Below are 25,988 nucleotides of genomic sequence, written 5' to 3'. Positions count from 1 at the left end.
TGTTCCGTTTCTTGAAAGAAAAAGGGTCCAATAAGTCCGTGACTGGAAATTGCTGCCCACGCTGTAATCCTCGGAGCATAATGTTGTCGTTCATGAAGCACTTGTGGGTTTTCAGTGGCCCAAAAGCGTACATTTTGTTTGTTAACCACACCGTCTAAATGAAAATGTGCCTCGTCTGAAAACCAAACGTTGTTGAGAGTTTCTTCCCTTTCCTCTGCCCACTGAGAAAACAGTAGTCTTTGCTGCTTGTGTTCTTCAGTGAGCTTCTGTGCACAGGTCATCTTGTATTGGTACATATGGAGGTCACTTTTAAGAATGCGTTGGAAGGAGCGTCTGGATATTCCCAGTTGCACTGCTGCCTTTCTACACGATTTCCCGGGACTTCTCTGTACAGCAACTCGTACCGCTTCAATATTCTCTGGCGAACAAACAGGCTTAGGCTGAGGTTGCTTCGCTTCGAATACTGTTCCTTTCTGTACAAATTTATCATACTACCTGTGGATGGTCTTCTTGCAAGGGACCCATCGTGTGTTAAACTGTTGTCGAAAACGCCTCTGAGTCACAACAGGGCTTTTTGTTTCATGAAAAAGTAACACAATTGCCGATCTCTGCTGTGTCGTCAGTCTTCCATTATCAGCCATTGCTGCTTACTAGTCTCCTAGCGGCAGTATTGTGAATTATACATCATTTTGTAAATGCATTTGTTTTTCCAAGCTCTACTGGTACTGCTGTAGAGATCCTAGCGGGATATCTAATGTGTGTCATAAATTGTGAAAGAAACAATTGGTAACACATTTCGTGCGCCACCCAGTATTTTACATTTTTCTTTTTTTCCAGTGTTTAGTCTGTTATCCCCTAGTACATTCTCTGTTTGTGATTAAATGTTTATCTTTTTGGAAAAGTTTGTGTAAATTGTTGATGTTAAAAGATGGTTGTTATTCTGTGTTAATGAAGCAGCTTGGGGACACCGTTCCAAAACATGTTTTCAAATACGGAAACAAATATCTGTAGCAATGTCGGTTTGGATTGAAGGAAAAAAGTTTTCAGGCAGCTAATACATGTCTCCGGCTCAACACTGCATGGCACTAGTGTGTGTTAATATGTCGCATTGTGTCTGGTGTAAAAAGTTGATCCGTGTTGTTTTTACTCTTGTTGTAGTGAGTTTTTCTGAAAAAATTGAGTGGTTAATGCAAAATACTGTTGAATTATTACATATTGCTGTACCAGGCTGAGGTCTGCTTGTTGAATGTGTGAAATAAGCTGTAAAAGAACAGCACAAAAAAGACACACTGCAAAGTTTGCTGCGAAGTTCATTCTCATGTCACATTCATATGCAACCCGGAAAGTAACAACACTTTTGATTAAGTAATTTGTGATGATTTGTGTGGAATCATACCAACTGAATAAAAACTTGATAATTCACATATTTAACGATGTTTTTCATTTAGTTACCATTACACAAACCTTCTGGACTTCCACCAATGCCCTCCTAATTTCAGGTACTATGTTTTTGTCCACCAACAATGATGAGGCCTTTCACTTTGCTTATGTGAGCCTTCTTAGAGTATTAACAGTTCAGCGCCATGTATCATTACCGTTTCCTCATCAACAGACCTAACATAGCAGATGATACAAAAACTACATTACAGTGTTACAGACTGTGGGAATACACTACAAGAAATCATTGCCACCAGTGTGGACAGAAACAAAGATGTCACAAAATGCTACAGGAAACATGTTTCAAGCACCAATATGATTCCTGTGACAGTGTATATGCAGCTTAAACACGATAATAAAGAAAGAAAGAGAGAGAGAGAGAGAGAGAGAGAGAGAGAGAGTGAGTGAGTGAGTGAGTGAGTGAGTGAGTGTGTGTGTGTGTGTGTGTGTGTGTGTGTGTGTGTGTGGGTGGGTGGGTGTTTTAAAATGGTGTAAGTATTTTTTTCTTTTACAGATGAATAGTGCTACCTTTCATTTCAAGATATTTAGAAAAGTCACATAAATTGAAAGCACATGTGCCTGGTCTCCCTACTTTAGCTTATTGCAGTTACTGCTGTGGCCAGATATCTTTAATTAATATTGGATGTCAGGCACTTTTTAGCCACATGAAGGGGAAAAAGCATACACAGCGTGTCTTAAGTAAGAGGACATAGTCTCAAGTTGCGCTGGTTTTTCAGCCAAAAAAGTTAATTGCTATTCTGTCACATAGTACTTCTGACCCAGTATCATCATCTTCAGAATCTAAAGCATCTCTGTTAGGTTGAACAGCAAATCGTCCATGCAGACATTCAGAATTTGTATTAAAAGAAGGTTTAACGAAGGCAGAAATTCTCTGGTTTGTTTGAACAGTTATGGCACACAAATCACTTCAGGAGGCTGAAAAGGATGTTGCTGTAATCTCAAGGATGTGTAAAGGTAGTGCTGTAGCTAACAAGATTGCAACTTAGTGAGATAAGATAGGATATGTTCTTCTGTTCGGAACTGTGCCTTATTTTAATCAACAGTTTCTCAGATTGCTGACGAAAGCCAGTAATTTTGTTCTCGGTTTTGGTGAATTACTGAATAAAATCGTGGAATGCACACAGATGGATTTAAATGAAAGATTTTGGGATGAAGATAAGAAAAAGAGATAACAGCAAGATACCTTACTTCCTGGTTTCTTGGTCGTTCCAGAGCTACTGATCTTTTTTCCTTCTTTTATTGATGTGACAAAAGAGACACCAAAGGAAAAAATTCTCCAGATTTAGTGGATGGGCCAAATGTGAAATGGCTGTTTCTGAAAGAATATAAAGCATAGTCAGCAGAGTTGAAACCGCTAGATATTGGTAGCCGTGGGCTTCATTATGTGCATAATGCTTTCAGAGGTGCAATCAAGGAAACACATTGGGACACCGCATTAATTTTGAGTGCCTTGTACAATTTGTTCAAGAGTGCCCCAACCAGTAGAACATCATATGCTCAGTATTCAGACTTGGGGCAAAAAAAAAAAAAAAAAAGAGTTGTACCAGATTGGCTGGATAATTCCTCAGTTGCTCAATGAACAATCAATATAACACCAAACACAAAGAAATTTCTCAAGGTGTTTCAGAAGGCTAAGAATAAACCAAAGAGTGAAAGTTTCAGGTTGGTGACTAACTTTATTACTGATCCATTGCTGTGTGCCAAAACTGCTTTTTTCAAGTTGTTAGCCTGCGATATTGAACCTTTTGATACACAGTCGCAGACAGATGCCCCGTTAACGCCGTTTCTCCACAAAGTTTTGGTATCTATAATAAAAACAGTATTAGGATGTTTTATGAAGCCAGAGATGTTAGAAAAAAGCACATCATTCAAGGTTGCTGCTGCCAAGGAAGTAAAAAATCTGTTACCTGTGAAAAATATAATTCTAGGTTTTGATACCCATAAAGAATTAAAGAAAACCAGTTCGGATGTGGGAACTGTCAATATTCTTAAGCTTTGACAAGCCTGTAAGACAGGTCTTCAAACCCTTGTCTTGAAACTGAATAACATGTCACCCTTAAACTACCTGCTGACACTTGTCATTACGTGTCTTGACCCAGGTTCAATTTTATCAAACATCAGTTTGGCAAAATAATGTATTTATAAGATTTTTTGTATTCTCACAGAAAGTAGTCACATAAGTGGAATTGCAGCATATAATGTAATGCATGAATGCAAGGATCTGACTTCTCTATCACATGTTATCAATTCTTTTAAAGAATACAGCTGTTCTGAAAAGATAGTTGATCATTTCTGGCAGGATATCCTTAGTGATATCTGATGGTTGTTATGAAATTAGTTTGCAGTCTTTCCCATGGAAATGCTAACTCTGAAACTGGCTTTTCAGTTAATGGTGAAAGAGTTGGGAACAAACCATTTGAAAATTTTAGAAAGTGCTACAGATGAACTGTTTGCACTTGAAGAACAAATAAAGACTTTAAAAGATTAGATAACTGCATTGTGATATTGTATTTGTTTCATAAATAGTGAAATTATCTGAAAAATTCAAAGTTTTCCTCCTCTACCAAATTACTAAATAGACGTTTTGTGTGTTTCGAGTAGGGACTTAAATGTTTCAAGAAATCCTTGGAACTAGCATAAATTAAACATTTAAATTATAATTACTGTGTAAGTACACATTATTTGTTATTGAAAATAGTAATTAAAGTGTACTATTTTTTTGCATAAAATTGTATTGTGTTGTATAAGCCTGCTTAATTTTAAATAGATTTCTATTAATTTAATGTTTTTGCTTTCGTTGTGAGTGGCCTTTTGTCAGCATTTTTAACCACTTCATTGTAAACCACTTTCAGTAGTATTGTTTTCCCTAAACTATAGGTATACACAACACTTCAAACACTTTTTTATGCTAATCAAGTTCCATTCCTTTGTAGACGAGAACCATTACTTATTAAAGTGTGTAGTCATGTAGTCATGATATATGAGAAAGAAATGAATATATTCACCTGGAAATTTGTAATACTTACCTGGAAATACATGGAATTCTCAGTGTTTTTTAAATTCAAGTTTGAGTGGCTACCCTGTTTGAGATCAAATGCACAGTCCTCACTTCATTAAAAAGAAAAAAAAAAAGGGGGGGGGGGGGGGAGGGGGCAGGGATGTGTTCACATTAAACCAGTGGATGATAGAAAAGCAATTGACAGTCTGCATTTCAATAGAGGCACAACACAGTGACAAAGAAGCAAATTAACAACAATGTTTTCACTGTGTAATGCTGTAATGAGCACATCAACACTGCAAAGTAATACATTACAGAGGTTGGCAGCAGGTACAAGCAGTGCGTTATGTTCCAAATTTTGCCATTCTGTTCAGTGGGGAACCGGTAATGGAAGGACGAGGGGTGGACGAAAGGTTAGGGATCAAGAAAAAGAAATAAAGTTTAGCTTTCAAAATGATAAATAGTAGCAATTGGTCATCATTTCCATTCCAGCTTTATTAGATCAGATCCAGATTTCAGCTAGTAACTAGCCATTATCAGTGCAGTATTTCAGAGTTGTGATACATGCCCTAGTATCTCTACACCTGTTGTTCAGACTCTCATGACAATTCATTGAAGACTTTAAGGCAGTATTTCAGACTTATGAGTCCAAACACCAGGTGTAGATGTACTAGGGCATATGTTATAACTCTGAAATACTGCATTGATAATGGCTAGTTACTAGCTGAAATCTGGTTCTGCTCTAATAAAGCTAGTATGAAAACAACTGATTGCTGCTCTTAAGCAGTTTGGACATCATATCACAGTCATTGAGCACATTGCACTTTCCTTATGAAAGGTAAAGACATAAAGTAATAAGCAAAGAATACATGCTTCTTTTATTAAACATCTATTAACTTAATAATGTAATCTTACTGAAAAGTGTTAAATTTGGAGGTGGACTACTACTTATGATAAAGAAAGATAAATCTGTTTTAATCACTGTGCAGTTGGTTTTAAGTGTTTTTTACTAACATCTCTATGTTTGGGGTGAGATTACTGCTCATCAAATGTATTGTTCCAGTCAGATGAATGTCAGTACTCATAAGCTTTGTTAATTTCATTGATTAGAAAACACTTTCATGCAAATATGTGGTCCCGAACATACAGCAAACACCAGCTGCTATTGTTCTCTAGGGAAGGTCTTGTAAACCGTATCAAGGTTTTTCTCGATTGTGAAACCTCTCCCCAAGCTCTCATGACTAAGCAAAAGTCATTGACCTCCAGTGGAATTTTAGGAGGCACACTTTCACCGTTCACTGCAAAAGAAGTTGCAAAAATACTAAAATCAAGTTCAAATTGATTTAAGTCACTAAGTTTACTTCAAGTTTTCTCACAAAGCCTGCAACACAGGACCATGTTCATCAAGATGTTCACTCACAGTCTCCTTTTCAGGATTTATTTCATTTATAATTAGTGCAACAATTAAAAAGTGTGCAAATGAGACTTCTGAAAGTTGTTTTATACACGATGGCAATTTAGTTTTAAAATCCAAAATGGTGTTAAAACAGTCAGTAATTAATTTATTTCTATCCTGCAAAGTTTTACTCAAGACGCTGATGTGCATTGTAAAGTCAGTTACAAATGCAAGACATAAAATCCATGTGGATTCATTAACTCTTTAACTGGCATTACTATCATGTCCATGAATAGTGCATGTTGAAAAACTGTTCTAAAACAACAGTAATTCGATTCAGCCAGCATACTTAACAAACATACAACTCTTCGCCATAATTACACTCTCGCTCTGCCAGAAAGGATTTAAACTACCAATGTCTCAAAACCTGTAATCTCAGTTTATTGACAGTTTATACAATAATGTCCATGACACGACTTATTTTGGCACTTTTTGCCAGCAGATTAACGCAGTGCAAGATGCGGAGTGCGACTGGTGTTTCCTGCTGAATACCAATGTCTTTTACATTTTTTCTTATCAAAGCAACAATGCCATCGTTTTGACCAATCATTGCAAGAGCTCTATCTGTTGCAATCGTTTAAGTTTTTTCCCATCATTGGTCATATTTGTCAATAATTTTTCCTAAGCAAGAAAATATGTCTTCGGCCATAGTTGTATCAAGCATTGGCACTAAATCAATGAGTTCCTCCATGACATTGAACTCAGTGTCAACATCTCTCACAAGTACAGCAGTATGAGCAATGTCTGGTACATCCGTGCTTTCATCCAAAGACAAAAAGAAAAGAAAAAACCACCACTTTACATTGTACTTCTTCCATTCTGATATAATAACATTACAAATAAGATACTGAGGGTCATTTTGTGTTTCAGTTAAAAAAAAAAAAAAAAAAAAAAAAGTAATTTTCTTCCCACTGCAGGCTGAAGTGTAGGGATTCAACCAATTTTCATTTTGAGGATCCTAACTGCTCTTCAGCTGTTTGCCTCTCACTAATTTTGGCCTACCACCAACACAAAAGAGACTTCAACACTGACATGAAGTAAACAGGCCCATCTTGCAGCATGTGCTCTGGTAACAAAGGAATGACACTATCAGTGAAGTGGAGGGGGAACTGCTGGCTGACAATGCCCACGGGCAAGCAGTGTGGACTCACACTGCTCTGCACAGGTGCTGTGAGAATTAAGTTTGGATACTTCCCAACAGAGATGAGCACTTACTTTGTCAGAACCTAGCTTTCTCACATTAGCAGATTCTCTCATAATAGGCACCTCTCCTCTATGTTCAGAAATATTTTTAGGAATGATAGTATCTGCTTGATAAATTAAAAGCAATGTCAAATCAGAACATAACTAGTCACTTTCTCAAATTAAATTACTATTTCAGTAAGGTAAAGTGTAGTGCATTGCATCATCTAGAGTCTGTAGTTTCATACCTGCAGACGACAAAACTATTGAATTTTATTTTTCTTGAAAATGAGGAAGAAATGAACCATAATTTCCATTGGAAAACCATGTTCTACACTTGTCTTGTCAATTGGAAAGTCGTGCCGTTTTATACCTGCTTATCTCTTTCAGATCATTATACATGTTCAGCTGAATTTTAATAAAGACTGGCACAACAAAAATATTGTTAAACAAGTAAGCTTTTGACCAAAAGGTCTTCTCAATCAGACAGCATGCGAGGACTGTTCAAAAATGGTCTTCTTTGAAATACTCTCCTCCACAAGTGATACACACTTCCCAAACCTGTTTCCACTTCCGGAAGAAGTCTTGGTATGCCTCTTGGAATATTATTACAAGAGAGATAGGGCAACCAAGAGTACAGGATGACGACATCACCATCAGACCAAATGGAAACTTGATAAACAAGAAGCCAGAAGTCGAAAACATTTTGAATAATCATTTTTTAAATGTTGTAGAGAAAATAGGATCTAAATGTTCATTAGAAGAAGCAAGGCAGTTAACGGAAGAGGCCTTACCCACACCATTTGATACAATTGAAATTCCACCCACCTCTCCTTCTGAAATTAGGAAGATAATAAACTCTCTCAAGAAGAAAAGCTCACATGGAATTGAAGACATTTCTAGCAGGATAATAAAAGCTTGTTCCCAAGAAATAAATGGGATTCTTAGCCACATATGTAATAGATCTCTGAAGCAGGGTATTTTCCCAGATAGACTGAAGTATGCCATTGTTAAACCACTGCATAAAAAAGGGGATATGTCTGATGTCAACAACTACCGCCCAATCTCTCTTCTGCCTGTCTTATCCAAAATTCTTGAAAAACTAATGTATTTTAAAGTAGCTTCACACCTTTGTAAAAATAAAGTTTTAACAAAATGTCAGTTTGGTTTCCAGAAGGGTTTTTCAACGGAAAATGCTATATATACTTTCACTAATGAAATATTAACAGGGTGTATACGACCCGGAACAGCCTGGAGATCCGGGAAAAACCCGGGAATTTTTTCATCCGGGAGAAAACTGAGAAAAACCCAGGAATTGTTTAGAATTCCTGGAATTTTTCATTGTTTTAGTTTTCAGTTAAATTTTTGTGATTTTGACTGGTAAGAACCAATACTCTAACAAAGGATATTACTGTATCCCGCTACTGCAGATTAATACTGCAGCAACAAAATATGAACAAGAGGGGGGGAAAAAAAAAATCTTAAGTTGCGAAGGAAATGGGCCACATACAACAACAAAACAGTGCTCATACAAGCGTCTACCAACAGCAAAGTGTGTCAAACGCTTTAGAAAGGCTGCAATGCTTCATAACAACAAATTGCCTCTGATGAGCGTGATGTGACAACTGTTTAAATTAGATTCATTTGAGCAGTTGCGGGCGGGCTCTTGCACATGCGCAGTTGAGTCTCGTATGAGTAGTACCTTCTCCCGCTTCTGGTTACAGAAGTGTGGCTGGACGCCACTACTTAATATTGCCCGGTTGGGGAATAATAGTAAATCTGAGGGTGATGCACAGAGCAGTCTGAGTTGTGGTGGGGAAGTAGGTCGTCTCCACATGACCTGTGTTTATGTTCAGTGATTTTGTTGTTTCCTCTTCGTTTGTTGCTCTCACATTAAATGATAACAAAACGGATTTTTGTGGCCTGGAGCTATCAACCTTAACTTCTCTTCCAGCTTATTAATCTTCGATACCAATATTGTATGTGAAAAATATATATATATATATATATATATATAGCATTCACATACAATATGTGAATGCTAAGAGTGATCTTGCTATTGGCTGACTGTATCACGTGTCCTATACTGTCATCAGCTGGCGAGATCACGTGACATGAACTATGACTGGTCTCCAAAAGCGAATCATAATCTCGATTTCAATGCTTCGGAAAGTGACATGCGTTGTTTGGTGGAATTCAATATTTATACCTTCGTAATACGAAAATATGTATCATACATGTTGCTGCGCATCAAAGGTCTTTAAAAACATGCCCCAATAGTACCATTGATTAACAGTTTGTCCATTTTGCGTGAATTGATGATGTACTAAACTTTCAAAGTCAAAGAAAAGTATCAGCATGGTTTTGACATTTGACATGACCTGGTGATCTTGTTTTGGTCTTGGAGAACCTTTACCAGCGCGCACACGCACACGCACACGCACTCGCACGCACTCCCACACACACGCACTCGACACACACACACACACACACACACACACACACACACACACACACACACGCACACGCACTTGCACACACACGCACTCGCACACGCACACACGCACGCACACACACACACACACACACACACACACACACACACACGCACTCGCACTCGCACACGCACACGCACTCGCGCGCGCACACACACGCACTCGCGCACACACACACACACACACACACACACACACACACACACACACACACACAAACACACACGCACGCACTCGCGCGCACACACACACACACACACACACACACACACACTCGCTCGCGCGCACTCGCTCGCGCGCACTCGCTCGCGCGCACTCGCTCGCGCGCACTCGCTCGCGCGCACTCGCTCGCGCACACTCGCTCTCTCTCTCACACACACACACACACACACACACACACACACACACACACGTGCGTGCACGCGCAAACACAAAAATCACTGTTTCTGGCTGCTGAGTGGTCATGTGTGTGAGGTTTGAGTGTGTGTGTGTGTGTGTGTGTGTGTGTGTGTGTGTGTGTGTGTGTGTGTGTGTGTGTGTGTAAGCTTATTTGTTTAGCATTCTTTTTGTTGCTATATGGTGAGCAGAAATCTACCCTTTTCATAATATTGCCATTATCCCGTCCTGAATTTTCCATTGTTGAATTTTAATAAAGTCTGACAGATTTAAATATGTTATTCAGGCTCATTGTACTGAATATTTAAACTTATTTTTTCTAGTGTATTTGTAATTTTCCTTAGAGACCAAAATTGATGAGTTATAGTTAAACATTTATTATCTCTTACTCAGTTTCGTCTTAATGTTTTTTTGTGCTGTTTCTACTTTCCATTTCTGTCTTCTACTTTTGTGAATAGTTTTATGCATACAAACAAAGCATTCTCTTTGGGAACTTAATTTGGACTTGATTATTTTCAAAATGGAGAGTGATAGTGAATTTTAATGTTTCCAAATGAGAGTGCAAAAGGATTGCTGTTGCACTTGGCACTTACATTTGAGTGCATAATTTGTAGGGGGGGGGGGGGGGGGGGGGAGAGTCATTACTAGTTCAGTTCGTGCCAGGGAACTGAATAAGTAATCTATTACTTATTGTCACATACATTTGAAATATGAGCTTCATAAAAGGTAAAATTTACTAGAAGTCTGATTGATCTAAAATCATGTTCTCCTCAGAATAATAATATTATATCACTCCTATAAGATGGATACCCTTAAAATAACTTCACTGTATTTTGTTTCAAATTTTTTGACACAGTTTCTGTTAGCTTGCACTACAGTAGTTGTCTTAAAGACAATGTTGTACTCATCAATACAAGAGAAGTTACCACAGAAAGGCTGCTGGCACCTACCATGATGGGGAATTAAAAATAAAAATTAGCCACATGACAGAACCAAACTCTGATACAAGGAATTTCGACCAGCCACCTTGACTGTAAGCTATTTGCACAGTGATGTCAACATCTCCTTTGGACCACATGCTAGTTCTTCCAGTCAAATCACTACATATTTTGTGATCATTGTTGACATCGTATACTTCCATGTATAATGATTAATTCTTATTAATTTCCAATGTTGTGTGTAGTACATCTCGCTAATATAATGATATGTTGCCACTGTACTCCGATATTGCCATTAATGTGGCAAAACTTTTAACACAATTTGTGATGTGGCTTTACACACCATGAATGTGCAATGTGGGACTTAGCCATTTTATATGTGAACAGTTTTCTTTTGTCAACTGTACATGAATGTGTAGCAGACCAAGACAGTAGCACAAATTACACAAAACTAATTTTTTGTGAAGTCACTTGTGTTAAAGTGCAGGCTTCTGTTTGTTCTGGTTGTAAGTTTTGTACAAGTAGACAGTAATTCCTGCTCAGGCGTTCTATGTCTTGACTGCAAGAGTAGCACTGAGAAATATGTGGGAGGGCCAGGAAACTGGACAGTCCTAACATCTCATATGTAATACAATAAGAAGAGTTTTGATCTTTCGAACAACGTTGCTCACAGATGAAGATGACGATCCTACAAATCGATTCATGAGGAAGAAAATGACTCAGCACAATGAGTCAATCAGGCTTGCCACTGTAATGCAACAGTCTGAGACTTATATATTGTAGTACATGGTAAATCTGTACTTATGGTCATACCTTTCTTTTACATACACCAATTATTGTTAAATGATAATTAATGCAATAAATAGAAATTACTTTAGTAGAAATTTGCAAAAAAAGATGACAATTGCATGTAAAATAAATATGTACTAATTTATAGGTGATAGAATGGATTAATTTGTATAAAATTGTAATAATTGTCAAATGGAACTATCACAAATGTAGGCATAGGAAAGGAAATGACTATAAGTGGTACAAGGAACTATCTGCCACACATGATGTGGTGGCTTGTGGAGTTTGTATGCAGATATGGATGTAGTGGTGAAAGATCATTTTAACTCTCTTCAAAGTTAACATACACTCCTGGAAATGGAAAAAAGAACACATTGACACCGGTGTGTCAGACCCACCATACTTGCTCCGGACACTGAGAGAGGGCTGTACAAGCAATGATCACACGCACGGCACAGTGGACACACCAGGAACCGCGGTGTTGGCCGTCGAATGGCGCTAGCTGCGCAGCATTTGTGCACCGCCGCCGTCAGTGTCAGCCAGTTTGCCGTGGCATACGGAGCTCCATCGCAGTCTTTAACACTGGTAGCATGCCGCGACAGCGTGGACGTGAACCATATGTGCAGTTGACGGACTTTGAGCGAGGGCGTATAGTGGGAATGCGGGAGGCCGGGTGGACGTACCGCCGAATTGCTCAACACGTGGGGCGTGAGGTCTCCACAGTACATCGATGTTGTCGCCAGTGGTCGGCGGAAGGTGCACGTGCCCGTCGACCTGGGACCGGACCGCAGCGACGCACGGATGCACGCCAAGACCGTAGGATCCTACGCAGTGCCGTAGGGGACCGCACCGCCACTTCCCAGCAAATTAGGGACACTGTTGCTCCTGGGGTATCGGCGAGGACCATTCGCAACCGTCTCCATGAAGCTGGGCTACGGTCCCGCACACCGTTAGGCCGTCTTCCGCTCACGCCCCAACATCGTGCAGCCCGCCTCCAGTGGTGTCGCGACAGGCGTGAATGGAGGGACGAATGGAGACGTGTCGTCTTCAGCGATGAGAATCGCTTCTGCCTTGGTGCCAATGATGGTCGTATGCGTGTTTGGCGCCGTGCAGATGAGCGCCACAATCAGGACTGCATACGACCGAGGCACACAGGGCCAACACCCGCCATCATGGTGTGGGGAGCGATCTCCTACACTGGCCGTACACCACTGGTGATCGTCGAGGGGACACTGAATAGTGCACGGTACATCCAAACCGTCATCGAACCCATCGTTCTACCATTCCTAGACCGGCAAGGGAACTTGCTGTTCCAACAGGACAATGCACGTCCGCATGTATCCCGTGCCACCCAACGTGCTCTAGAAGGTGTAAGTCAACTACCCTGGCCACCAAGATCTCCGGATCTGTCCCCCATTGAGCATGTTTGGGACTGGATGAAGCGTCGTCTCACGCGGTCTGCACGTCCAGCACGAACGCTGGTCCAACTGAGGCGCCAGGTGGAAATGGCATGGCAAGCCATTCCACAGGACTACATCCAGCATCTCTACGATCGTCCCCATGGGAGAATAGCAGCCTGCATTGCTGCGAAAGGTGGATATACACTGTACTAGTGCCGACATTGTGCATGCTCTGTTGCCTGTGTCGATGTGCCTGTGGTTCTGTCAGTGTGATCATGTGATGTATCTGACCCCAGGAATGTGTCAATAAAGTTTCCCCTTCCTGGGACAATGAATTCACGGTGTTCTTATTTCAATTTCCAGGAGTGTATTATAGTATTAACTATTAAATATACTCATGATCTAATATTTGGAACTGAAAAGTGTATTTGATAAAGCTAATTATAAGAATTACTGTTTCTGCTGTGCACGATATTATGCTTAAATCATTCTATACATGTCATTTGTCATTATAAACTAATTAAAATATTGTTCCTAATAATGCCTAAGACTGTTGACGTTGTTTTAATGGTATATATGTGAGGTGACTGTGGCCACAGGGGAGTAGTACTGGCAGTTGTATTACGACAGTAGGAGTTGTATTTCAGTAGAAACAGTTCTGCTTGAATTGTGCTTCACATAACACTTGATAAAGAACATGTGTTACTTTATCGTAAGCATCATTTCATGCTAACTGGTCACTAAACATATCTGTTCCTCTCATTCAGTCAAACATAATGACACAGCAAAGTACTCGTCATAGAGCACACAGCGGATAAGTGTGCACAGACATGTGGCGGCAACTGATTGTTACATCAAAATCACTGTTGCTGTTATTTTTTGTGATGGGCAGCTCTCCTGTTCATTAACGAGGGTCAGTTCCATGTCATTTTCATAAATATTTTCCGGACCTGTTTCATTTTGCCCATCTTGTGTAAATAAGAACATGTGAACGAAAGTGTTCAAAGTCTGATTGGAGTCCAGGCAGCAAGCACACATAACAGCCCAACCCGCAGCACCTGAAGATGGTGACTGGATTGATTGTCAAAGTATTGTGCATAAAATGAAAACAATAGCTCAGCTGAACACCTGGAAGTACTCCATTGACTAATTGCACTGAGAAAACCTTAGATATCCCTTTCGTTCTTAGTGAATTTTTAATTCTCCTTCAGTGTTGACATAGTATTTGTTAACACTGCTGTCTTGCAGTTGATTTTCTGTATACTTTGCACTACAGTTTTCCAGTAATAATTTGCTAAAGCATTATTATGTTCATGTAATGTAGTGTAATACAACACAACATAATAACACAGTAGTTGTTTCTTTGAATCTGTACACTTTGTGTCATGGTATATGATGGAAAACATGGATGCTATTAAGTCCAGTTTTATTCATTTGCAGAAGATTGTGAAGTGAGCACTGAAGGTGGCTCAGATAGCAGTACAGCTGTGAAACGAAGGTGGTCTTCAGAAAGCTCAGATTCAAGTTCTCGTCCTGGACAGAGTCCAACAACAGCAGCGGCAGCAAGCACAACTACTGCATATTCATCTGTGGCATCCACAACAGCACCATCAGCTAAGCAGCCTAGAAAATCTGTTCCAGGTTTGTATTAGAATTTTCCTTTTCCAGTGTCATTATACCCAGTGGTACATCAAAAGTACTCAGTATTTATTCTGCAGCATATATGGTATGATTTTCTGTGCACAGTTTTATGTACATTTTCTCTGGAAGCTCAGAACTGCCCCTGGATCACCAAAGTGTGCTACCCAACCTGAGACCTTAAAAAGTTCCTGTATTTTACATATTTTAATTTAGGTAGCACACTTTGGTGACCCAGGGGCAGTTCTGAGCTTCCAGAGAAAATGTACATAAAACTGTGCACAGAAAATCATACCATATATGCTGCAGAATAAATACTGAGTACTTTTGATGTGTGTGTATAATATATATATATATATATAGACACACACACACACACACACACACACACACACTGTTACAATGCTGTCAAATTTTCCTCTACCATGGCCAGGTCATCAGCAGTACTTCGAATACTTACTCCCTCCATTTCGTCATTCACTAGTAAATTAGCCCACAGGGAAAATAGGCCCACAATTCTTCACCACAGTTTAGAGGACCTTGATGCATTGCACCCAGTCAGAGAAGCAACATCCTTCTATGATATCTACTAATGGCAGAGCTCGTCTTAGGAAAACTTCTCCCTAGAAATCTACTGGACAGCAACCTGGCGCCAGCCAGTGAATGAAAGGGAAACAGACTGTGGGTCCCTGGGTTGCCCACTCCTTTTCAGTTTCTACCCTCACAGACACTCTAAAGTAGCTATTGAGAGAAAGAAGAAATCTGGGCAGAGGGTTGCTCATGTGACCCCAGAGACACCAGTTTCCCCATGCCATTATACTCAGAACTTGAATTTATTTCTGTTGTTCCACCCTCACTGGTGGCAGACAGTGACTGTGGTGTGTGATCTACTGTCTTGGCTCCTTCATGCGTAACCAGGATTCCATTAACTTGATAATTCAGTGGAAATGGTATAGATATTACTGTCACCTGCTAGAACTGCAACAACTTATGTCATCCTAGTCTGCAATCTGTGTTGCTCTCCAAGAAATGCAGTTCACTAATGGCCATTATTCAATCCTTTAAGTTTACCATGCCATCTTCCAGAACCATACGAACCCTTAGAGGGCTTCTAGAGGGGTCCATATATCGGTTTACAAAAGTGTCATCATTGAATGGATTCCCCTGCACACCACATTGGAAGCAGTAGTGGTGAGGGTGTGAACGACCCAAGTGATTACCATTTGAAATGTATGTTTACCCATAGGCAGGGCATTTATGTACCTTGAGATGGCCGCTGTAACAGAATAACTCTCCCCTCTCCCCTTTTATCTTATTGGGAGATTTCATTGCACACCACCCAGCTGTGTAGGAGAACTCCTCAGCCAACTTCTCTCTGATCTTGATCTGTGTTTTTTCAATGATTTCACCACTACCCACTTTGTTGCCATCCATAGCAGCTTTTCAGATATTGATCTTAAGGTATCTTCCCCTAATCTCATGGCTTATACCAATCACTTTCTGTTGATCATGTCATTTCCTTGTCACTACCCAATAGACCAACTGCCATGTTGCACTTGCCTAAGGCCCAGTTGACAGTTGTGTACCTCTGCCATCATATTTGTCCCCATGTCCATCGGACTGTAAACATGAGGTTTTCAGAGATGACTCCCCATAATCATCATCACTGCTTGAACTTGCTTGAGCTGCAGTCCTCCTTTTCAAAGGTCCCGTCAATAGTGGCTGGTACCATGTTGGACCAAATCATTGCAGTATCTATTCAGGACTGTCAAAGTACCCTGCAGCATCTCACAGGACATCCTTTGCAGACCACCCTCATCTCAAGCAGTTCCATCCATAGTCTCACTACCTAATTGAAAGCAGTGGGTGGGAATTCAGGGAGCACAACATAATCTCCTTGGGAACATGTGCCTCTTTTTCCCAGGAACTGGCCAAGCTCCATAGTCCACTGGGCCACCAACTGCACTGGGTCTCCTCCTTCACAGTGGTGTTTCCACCTATGCTTTGGTTCTTTCGAAACACCTTGCAATCACGTAATGGCAGCATCAACATTCTCTTCTTACCCATTTACCTCCTGAATGCTTAAAAGAAAAGTTGAAGATATTTCTGTATCCTTTACTATCCATAATCCTGACTTACACAACAAACATTTCACTGAATGGGAACTGCTTCAGGCTCTTGATTCATCTCATGATTTGGCCCCAGGCCCTGATTCGATTCATAATCAGATGATTCACCTACTCAGGGTCTTCAACCATATTTCACTTGAAAGTGTTTTCCCTTTACATTGGAGAGATAGTGTCATCGCAATCCTGAAGCTAGACAAAAACCCAACATCCATCGACAGCTACATATGACATCTGTCCAAAAAATTCCAGAACTTCGTCCATAAAATTTTCCTACGTTAACCTTTTACTTATTGTGCATGGTCTCCTTCGAAATACTCTCCACCACAATTGATACATCGCTCCCAATGCCATTTCTATTTCCAGAAGCAATCTTGGTATGCCTCTTGCTGGGTCACATGAACCCCCGTCTGGAAATTTTCTTTTATCTCCTATATTGTTATAAATCTTAATCCTTTCAATTGGGTTTTCAACTTGGGGAATAAAAAACAAGTCCATAGGGGATAGGTCTGGAGGGTACGGAGGATGAGTCAGCACAATGATTTCATTTTTTGTGCAGTAGCTATGCACCAACAGAGATGGATGTGCAGATGCATTATGGTGATGCAAGAGCCATGAATTGTCTTGCCCTATTTCAGGCCATTCCCATCTCACATTTTCTTGCTGGCATCGCAACGTGTCCTGATTAACAGTTTGTCCTTGTGGCATGAAGTCATGATGGACTAACCCTTCAAAGTCAAAGAAACCATGTCAGCATATCTTTATTTGACCTGACCTGATGAGCTTTCTTTGGTCTTGGAGAAACCTCCCTGACACATTGTGAAGATTAAATCTTGGTCTCAACATCATATCTGTAGACCCGCGTCTCATCACCAGTTACGATTCTCTTGAAGAATATCTCATTCTCATTTGCGCGATCCAAAAGCCGTTCACAGATTGCGAGGCATAGGTCTTTCTGGTCTTCACTTGTGAACCGTGGGATGAACTTGACAGCAACACAAAGCATTCCAAGATGCTGTGTCAGGATTTCGTGACATTATTCAACTGACATGTTACATTCTTCTGCAATCTCTTGGACAGTCTTCTATTAGCACGTGCAATTCCAGTGACATTCCTGACGTGAGCGTTGTCTGTTGACATTCAAGGGCATCCTAAATGAGTGTCACCATTAACTTTTTAAACTGTGTGAACCATTCGAAACTCCGAGTACAGCTTAATCACTCATCACCATAGGCTTCCTGTATCATTTGGTGTCTCTGCAAAGGTGGTTTTTTTTACACAAAATTTTATCCAGATGCGCTGCTCCTCTAACTCTGCCATCTCAAAATTTGCAAACTATGCAACACAATCTTCTACTCAATACAGCACTGAACAATAACTAATAGACATACAACAATGAAGCTTTTGGCAGTTACACACGATGAAAGGGTGCCAACCGCATTTCGCTCCAACACACCATTGGTGCGAAATTACGAATGTTCCAGAATTTTTTGAACAAGCCTAGTACTTACTAGCTTCACTAACTGACCCTAAAAATTGTGTGAAAGGTTGGTAGTCAAACGATAATGTTGGTTTCTCGAATCGTGGGGCATTTTCTCCCCCTGTCAGTATGTTTTCTGGGAGGGATGCTCTGCAATGCTTAGGTTGAAAACCAATACAACAGCCATTTTTCTAAACAGCGACATTTCATTGCCATGTTTTTAAGATGCGTAAAGCATGCAGCACCACTTGGCACCATCGCATTTTACATACCCTTCTTAAGTGTGTGTTTCAAGGCTCCCTACCACTTTTTATTCGTCATATTTTAAAGTTTAGGCAGACAAGACCATACTTTTTTTACTGAGAGACAAGAGAAAATACATAATACAGTAGGAATAATATTGTAAATGAGGAAATCGTTAGAGAATTCTATATTCTGAGACCCACAGTGTCAAGAGTGTGCTGAGAATTGCAAATTTCAGGCATTGCCTTTCACCACAGACAACGCAGTGGCCAGTGATCTTCACTTAATGACTGAGAGTAATGGTGTTTGCCTAGAGTTGTCATTACTAACACACAAGCAACACTGTGTGAATAACCACAGAAATCAATGTAGGACGTACGACAAATGTATCCATCGCAGCTCTCCTGCGAACATTTGTAGCTTCTGTAAAGTTTGGAAGGTAGGAGATGAGGTACTGGTAGAAGTAAAGCTGTGAGGATGGGGTGTGAGTTGTGCTTGAGTAGCTCAGTTAGTAGAACACTTGCCCACGAGAGGCAAAGGTCCCGAGTTCAAGTCTCGGTCCGGCACAGTTTTAATCTGCCAGGAAGTTTCATATCAGCGCACACTCCGCTGCAGAGTGAGAATCTCATTCTGGATAAGATAATATGTTTTTGGGTTTTGTGAGGTGCACAATTTTACATTTCTGAATAAAGCAATTTGCTAGTATTTGCATCACTTTCATAAATATCAAGATCTAACTGGATATTTGTGCAGATTTTTTCCCGATAGTACTAAAGTGTAAGTAATTGCATAAAATCCGTAACATGTGACTTCCATTTCAGTTCTTATCATTATAAAAACTTCAAAATTTAGAATATTCTGTTTCAGTTCTTTATTTGCCCATGTGCATTATTTCTAAAAGTGTGACCAGGTCTTGTGCAGTATGGAAATGCTTGGCTTGGTTCTTTCCAAGTTCAGTGACAGCCAGTTTACAGAGCACCAAGTTATTAACTTTCAAGAAAAATTTCTTTATGTTTTCAAGTATTGAAGTTCTTCCACTAGGCTTGATGATAGCACTTGCATTACCATCAGAGAGAACTATTTGTACTTCTTTGATATACAATCACTTCTTTGATATACAACAACAGATCAATAAGAACAAGTGTGTACCCAGTATTGGTCCCTGTGGTATCTGTGTCATGATTATACAGCTATCTCAAGATGCTGTTTTGTCATGTACGCTCTCTGGGTTCCCTGATGTGACACTGTATTCAGTTAGCTAGATAATTTGAAAACTAATTACAACAAGATTTTTGACACCATAAAATTTTAGGTTCTCTGGAGTATGTCACAGAAAATACCAATTGACAATATTTTGTAATTTAAATTTTGTGTAATCTGATTAATGAATTAAAAAACAGTATGTTCTGTGAAGCGACTCTTTTGAAATTCAAATTTAGACGAAGTAAAGAATGAATCAAAATGGACTTTACAACTTTGGAATGATACAGAAATTTATTGAGATTACTTACAAAATGGGTCATTTTGTAGCAAATAGCCTCATGTTTGATTTACCACATGGTGCATCAGTGCCCCATTCTGCCACCAGGAGCATCAGCATAGAGCACAGTTAAAAAGGCCACTTCCAGTAGTGCGGAGGGTGCTCGCTGTGTGATTTGGTTTCACGAAACAAGTTCTGCAACAGCTGTTCAGCATAAATTTCACACTGAATATGTTAAAGAACGTCCAAGCACGCCTACAATATACTCTTGGCACAAGAACTTCATTGAGACAGGTTGTCCACTGCAACATGAGAAATCACCATGCCACCCACATGTTGATGATTATGTCGAACAGTTTAGGGAGAGCCAACGTGACATGTGTCTTGCAACTGGCATTCCACAAAAGACTGTTTGGCGAGTACTGTGTAGATGTTTACACTTGAAACCATACAGATTCACAATGGCACAGAACGTTAGTGATGCTGATAAGGTTGCTTTTGGGGAATTGTGAGTGGAAGTGTTGCATCGGATAGAGGATGGCGTGACATTCATGAATAAATTATCTTCAGCAAGGAGTCAACATTTTATATCAGCAGAATGGTGAACAACTCCAGTCGCAAAATATAAGGCAATGAAAGTCCACATGCCGCCCTGGAACACATTCCTGACAGCTCCAAAGTTAATGTGTTTCATGCCTCTCTCCATTATAATTTTCTGTACATTAATTTTCTTGTACTGAAAACCGAGAGCTGTGACATTAATTAAAAAAGAAGTCTTGCTACCACTTACTAACTGTGCCTCATGAAGAGTTATGCACAGTTTTTTAGTTGGATGTTCTTTTCTCTCATAGTAGTGTCATCTTGAAAGGAGTCCAAGTTTCTTAGTCGTGGTTCTGTCCTCTTTTTACTGGGTGTTCGCAGTTAGGATGAACTAGACTCTTCCCCTTCTGCAGAGTATTTCTCCTTACTACAAACTTTGACAACAGTATTTTTATGTACCTACAAAGTGTCTGCAGTTCTTTCAGCTACCTTTGTTAGAGGCAATAAAATTGCACCATTGTCTCATGCCTTCTTGAAATATTCGTACTCTGAGCCCACAGACTCATGTGTCTGACCATGCAAAACATGAGCAAATCACTAAACTTTCTGTTTAGCACCCACATTTTCCTGCACGCTTCCACTACAAGCTTCAGATGTTCTGTAGCAGAAACTAAACTCACTACACAGGGAAAGAAAGCAGACAATGAAATGGACCACAACTACTTATGTTACTGGCCACGAGCGTTGTCAGCAACTGGCTACAATAGCCGCTATCTGCAATAACAGAGAGATTTGACAATGATGATCAGAACAGCAGGTGCAGCCATGCAGGATCTCTGATTGGCTGTTGCTATGGTAGCAGCCATGTAAACGGTTAGATGTCAGTCACTTTATTTTTTCTGATCCAAATATAGAAACACATTGTTTATTTTCTTCATTACCACGTGTGTGTGTGTGTGTGTGTGTGTGTGTGTGTGTGTGTGTGTGTGTGTGTGTGTGTTTTTTTTTTTTTTTTTTTGCTCAGGCAATAATCTGACTTGAAGTGAGAATTGTTCAGTCTTTATTGAAGCAAAAAAGCTACTGTCAGAAGTGTCAGAGAAATCTGATATTGATGCCAATTAAACATTGAAGGCCCTGTGTTGTTTTAACACATTCTTCATCTTGGCACCTTATAAGCTAGTTTCTGTGACCACGCCTTGAACACGGGCCGAGGTCACTGATTCTGACATGCAATTCTCTAGTGACAAATATACCTGCAATGGTGCAACTTGCTAATATGCCAAGTTTCAAAATATCCATGGCCTCTGCTGGTGATATATAGAAACTGATCTGCGTGTGGAGAAAAAAAAAATCACTAAGTACCTCTTGACAGTAGAACATATGAATCAACTCCCTCCAGCAGTTTCTTCTTTATGATAGACAGTTGCTTACAACGCTTAAATCCACTTGTATAGGGTTCAAGATGTAAGAGATGTTTCTGTTGGAAGACATATACTATTTCTAAACACAGTGGAAACAATACATTCTAGCACAGTCCTCTTGTGTTTTTGATCTCAGGTTTCTCCTCAGCTTAAGCATGCAGCAGTGAGTTGGAAGTGATAAATGACACATTCCATTAACTGCTTCCTAATATGTATCAATTTTCCAAATAAATTAGTTCTGGGTAGAAAGCCACCATAGCAGATTATTTTTCAGTGTGTACTAATGCATGTGTTATAATGGTATTTTATCACTGGTTTAACTGAGCGTAGCACAATAATGATTGTTGTGTACTGATGCGGTTATCCTCAGAAGTTCATACTGTGTTAGAAAATAACTGGTCCTTTGATGGATTGAAGAATGCAAATCTTTCATAACTGCAAAGGTTTAAATGCAATCCATCACTTAGTGCCATTCATAATGCGAGCACTAAAGATGTCTGCGCCATCCAGGACAATAATTTGAGATTTCCAACATTTGTTGTTACTTTTTGCCAAATTGATTGTTATTTTTTTGCCAAATTTGTTGTTATTTTTGTACCAAATTTTGTGTTATTTTTGGTGGTTTGGACAATTTTTGCCAAATTCAGTGTTTTATATCAAATTCTGTTTTTTTTTTCTTTTTTTTTCAAAATTTGGAACTTTTTTCCGAATTCACTGTTAATTTTTGACAAAATTTGGTGTTAATTTTTGACGAATTCAGAGTTATTTTCTGCCAAATTCTATTTTTTTTTTTTTTTTTTTTTTTTTTTTTTTTTTTTTTTTTGCCAGATTTTCTCAGATTTATAATATTTTTATACAACAAAGCTATAATATTCATGATATCACATAAAAATTGCTGATTTTGCGTTATATATCTCAAAACTGCTAGTTTTGCATTATTTTCCACATTATTGTCGCCACGAAATTTTCCCTTCTATCAGTGAGTTGTTAGCCATTGAAACAATGAAAAACTTAGATGTAAGAAGTAGTGACACTAAACTGTAATACACAATAAAATGTGAAGTATGTGTGCTTAACTGCACATGCAGATTTCAAGAAGAGGTTATTCTGAACTGTACGAGTCCAAAAGTGCCAAAAATGAGGTAACTACACAGACATATGGAGTAAAATAAGGGCTGCACAAATATAGCAGTATGTAAGCCTAATTCCCAATTCATTGAGAGAAAAATATTTGTGACACTTGAGATGGTTTCATGAAGTCAGACTCTGTGCAGAGCATAGTGAGTAATGTCCTATCACTGGTGACTTAATGTTCTTTCCACTGTTTTGGAGAAAACACTCAGCTGGGAATATTGTATTATGTGCTTTCTTTTTGGACTTGAAACATTATACCCCCAGCCAAAGTCATAGTGGTCGTGTAAATAGTACCTCACAATGTATAATAGGAGTGGCTCTGACTGTGGTGGGATGATACTTATGAGTCATGATTTTCAACATATTTGTTGACACTGGATGGTTAGTGGACATAGTTACAAGAAAGTACAGTTCAAACGGAAATGGAGAATCTATCATTTGGAAAGAAATATAATACCCAAATAAATAAGAGGATGTCCGAATGTTTCCAGTTAAAATTCCTGCATATGAAAGTCACTATTGTAGAAGAGATTTTGTAGAAAAAGTTTTTATCATCTCACCTGATGACAGCAGTGTTGTGTAAAGAAAATCTTAAAGAATTTTACAAGAATACTATTTGGTTGTCCCACTGGTGCATGCCAAGGAGTGGTGGATTCTATGACAGAGAGCAAACTAATAAGATACACAGTGTTTCATAAACTTCACTCACTTAACTTGAATTCAAATGCAAGTCCAGACTAATATCCAGTATAAGTCCATGAGCTAGGAGGAGCACAAGCTCGAATTAGGAAAAGATGGGGAAGGAAACCGGCTGTGCCCTTTCGAAGGAAGCATCCCAGCATTTGCCTGAAACGATTTGGGGAACCCACAGAAAACCTAAATCAGGATGGCCAGGGACAGGTGTCCAGTGTGCTAACCACTGTGCCACCTGGCTCGGTCATGAGATAGGCAGAGTCCAATATCCACAATTGCTATAGAGGTGAAGTGGCAGTGCTTAGACTAGACAGACAGAACTGAACTAAAGACAGACAGACGGACTAGACTAGAGACAGACTGGTTGATGCAGTAAGTTGGATCCATGATGGCACTGGCCATGCGGGTTGAGGAATGTGTGTTTCAGACCCGGCCGCAGGTTAGCAGTGCAATCACATGGTCACTGCCAGCTTCTAAATGTGGACTGGCACTGTGTGTTATAAACAGTGCACAATACCACAGATACCACTCCTGTATCTTTCAGACTCTTCTGTGATAAATTCCACAAGATGAAACTGACTATCAAGAAACCTAACTTTGATACATAGGACACTTGTGACAAGATTGAATTGCATGTTAAACTTTCCTCTGACAGTGACAGAGATGCATCAAAGAAAGAAATTAAAAAGTATCAAAAACTTGAATATATTGCTTTCCATTTGAAGAGGAAAGATAAGAACCAGTAAAAAGATGATGCATAAAGAAAGATAAAAATGTTTACTGTACGTCAGTGTCTAGGAACACCTCTTACACAGAATTCAGTGGCTTTCTGCAAGTGTCAGCTGTGCACTTAGAATCTCACTGTCTATAACTGTGTTGACGGACAAACATTCTACATTCTATGGAATGAAGACTTGGCAGTAAGAGGAACAAATGAGATAAAATCTTGTTTGTTTCAGTACACCACAAAGAAACTGAAATCTGATGTAAAGGCTGTTAGCATGCTCTTGAATGTATGTGGGGGTCAAAACAAGAACCCTGGTGTTGTTGTTATATGCATGGTGGCTCTGGAGAACTGGACACTGGAAGTAATTGATCACAAAATTATACTTCCAGGACACATGCATATTGAGTTTGATACATCACACAGCCTTATAAAAAGAGAGAACAACTGTCTATAGTTTTATGACTTGGACGTGGATGATTCTGCAGTGTGACAAAACTAAGTCCTTCATTGTTATTGAACTGGTTCAAAAAACACTACACTTTGCATCACCCTTAAAAATTAAGCCACAGCATCACAATGTAGGCAGGAAAGGTCAGCCTATCAGTTAGATAAATTTTAGATGATTATGATTCCCTAAAGGTGTTTTGGATTACTGTTCTACAAAACACACTTGATAGTGATGAACTGTTTGGCAGAATTTAAGGAGAAGGAGGGAAAGTTGGTGATTTCTCTCTGTCAAAAAAAGAATGCTGGCTCACACTTGATCTCACAAGGCAAGTGTCAGATTTACTGATTAAAAAACACCATTGTACTCCACCAAGGTTTTACCATTGCAACCTTAAGATTTTTATATTTTATGGCTCTAAAGATTTTTGTGAACTTCATTTGTAAGTAAAACTTCGTCGATTGAAGATGATGGTGTGATTAAAATGGGCTTTGACAAATAAGGTAGACAATACAGCAGCTTTTGCCAGAATACAGTGATGGTTTCTAAATACATTCGAGCTGTAGAATACTGCTAATGCAGAATATTCTGATTTACTGATTCTCATAAAATTCATCTCACCAGCTATTCACCAGTTAGTTTTACTTATATTTAAGGATATTCACTAACACCAGGAAAGACTATGCTGATACGTACAAAAATTAAAATGGTTAAGCAGCAAGGAAAAAATATTTTTTATGGGAAATAATCTAATGTTCTTATGTATCAATAATACCAATTTTATCATTTCATTTACATTCAAACAACATAGAAGGAACTAGGTGCTTATTGGTAACTGTTGTATCATTAGATACAAAATTTCTCTAATAGTAGCTGATGTAAATCATCCTTTTACTGTTTTATAGTTTTTTTTGTAACTTGTGCAGTAAGGAAAAAGATAAAAAACATA

General features: G+C 39.3%; 1 protein-coding gene across 2 annotated transcripts in view; it reads left to right on the top strand.

The window, feature by feature from the left end:
• LOC124556855 (polycomb protein Scm) overlaps positions 1-25,988 on the top strand; it is a 195,527-nt gene that overhangs the window by 126,944 nt on the left and 42,595 nt on the right. For both annotated transcript variants that reach the window (XM_047130876.1, XM_047130875.1), the window contains exon 12: positions 14,553-14,753. In XM_047130876.1, coding sequence (XP_046986832.1) covers positions 14,553-14,753 — 201 coding nt within the window. The remainder of the gene's footprint in view (positions 1-14,552; positions 14,754-25,988) is intronic.

This window comes from Schistocerca americana, chromosome X, assembly GCF_021461395.2.
Source record: "Schistocerca americana isolate TAMUIC-IGC-003095 chromosome X, iqSchAmer2.1, whole genome shotgun sequence".
Classification (NCBI taxonomy): domain Eukaryota; kingdom Metazoa; phylum Arthropoda; class Insecta; order Orthoptera; family Acrididae; genus Schistocerca; species Schistocerca americana.
The sequence above is the reverse complement of the archived record's forward strand: the minus strand, read 5'-3'. Positions and strand labels throughout refer to the sequence as shown.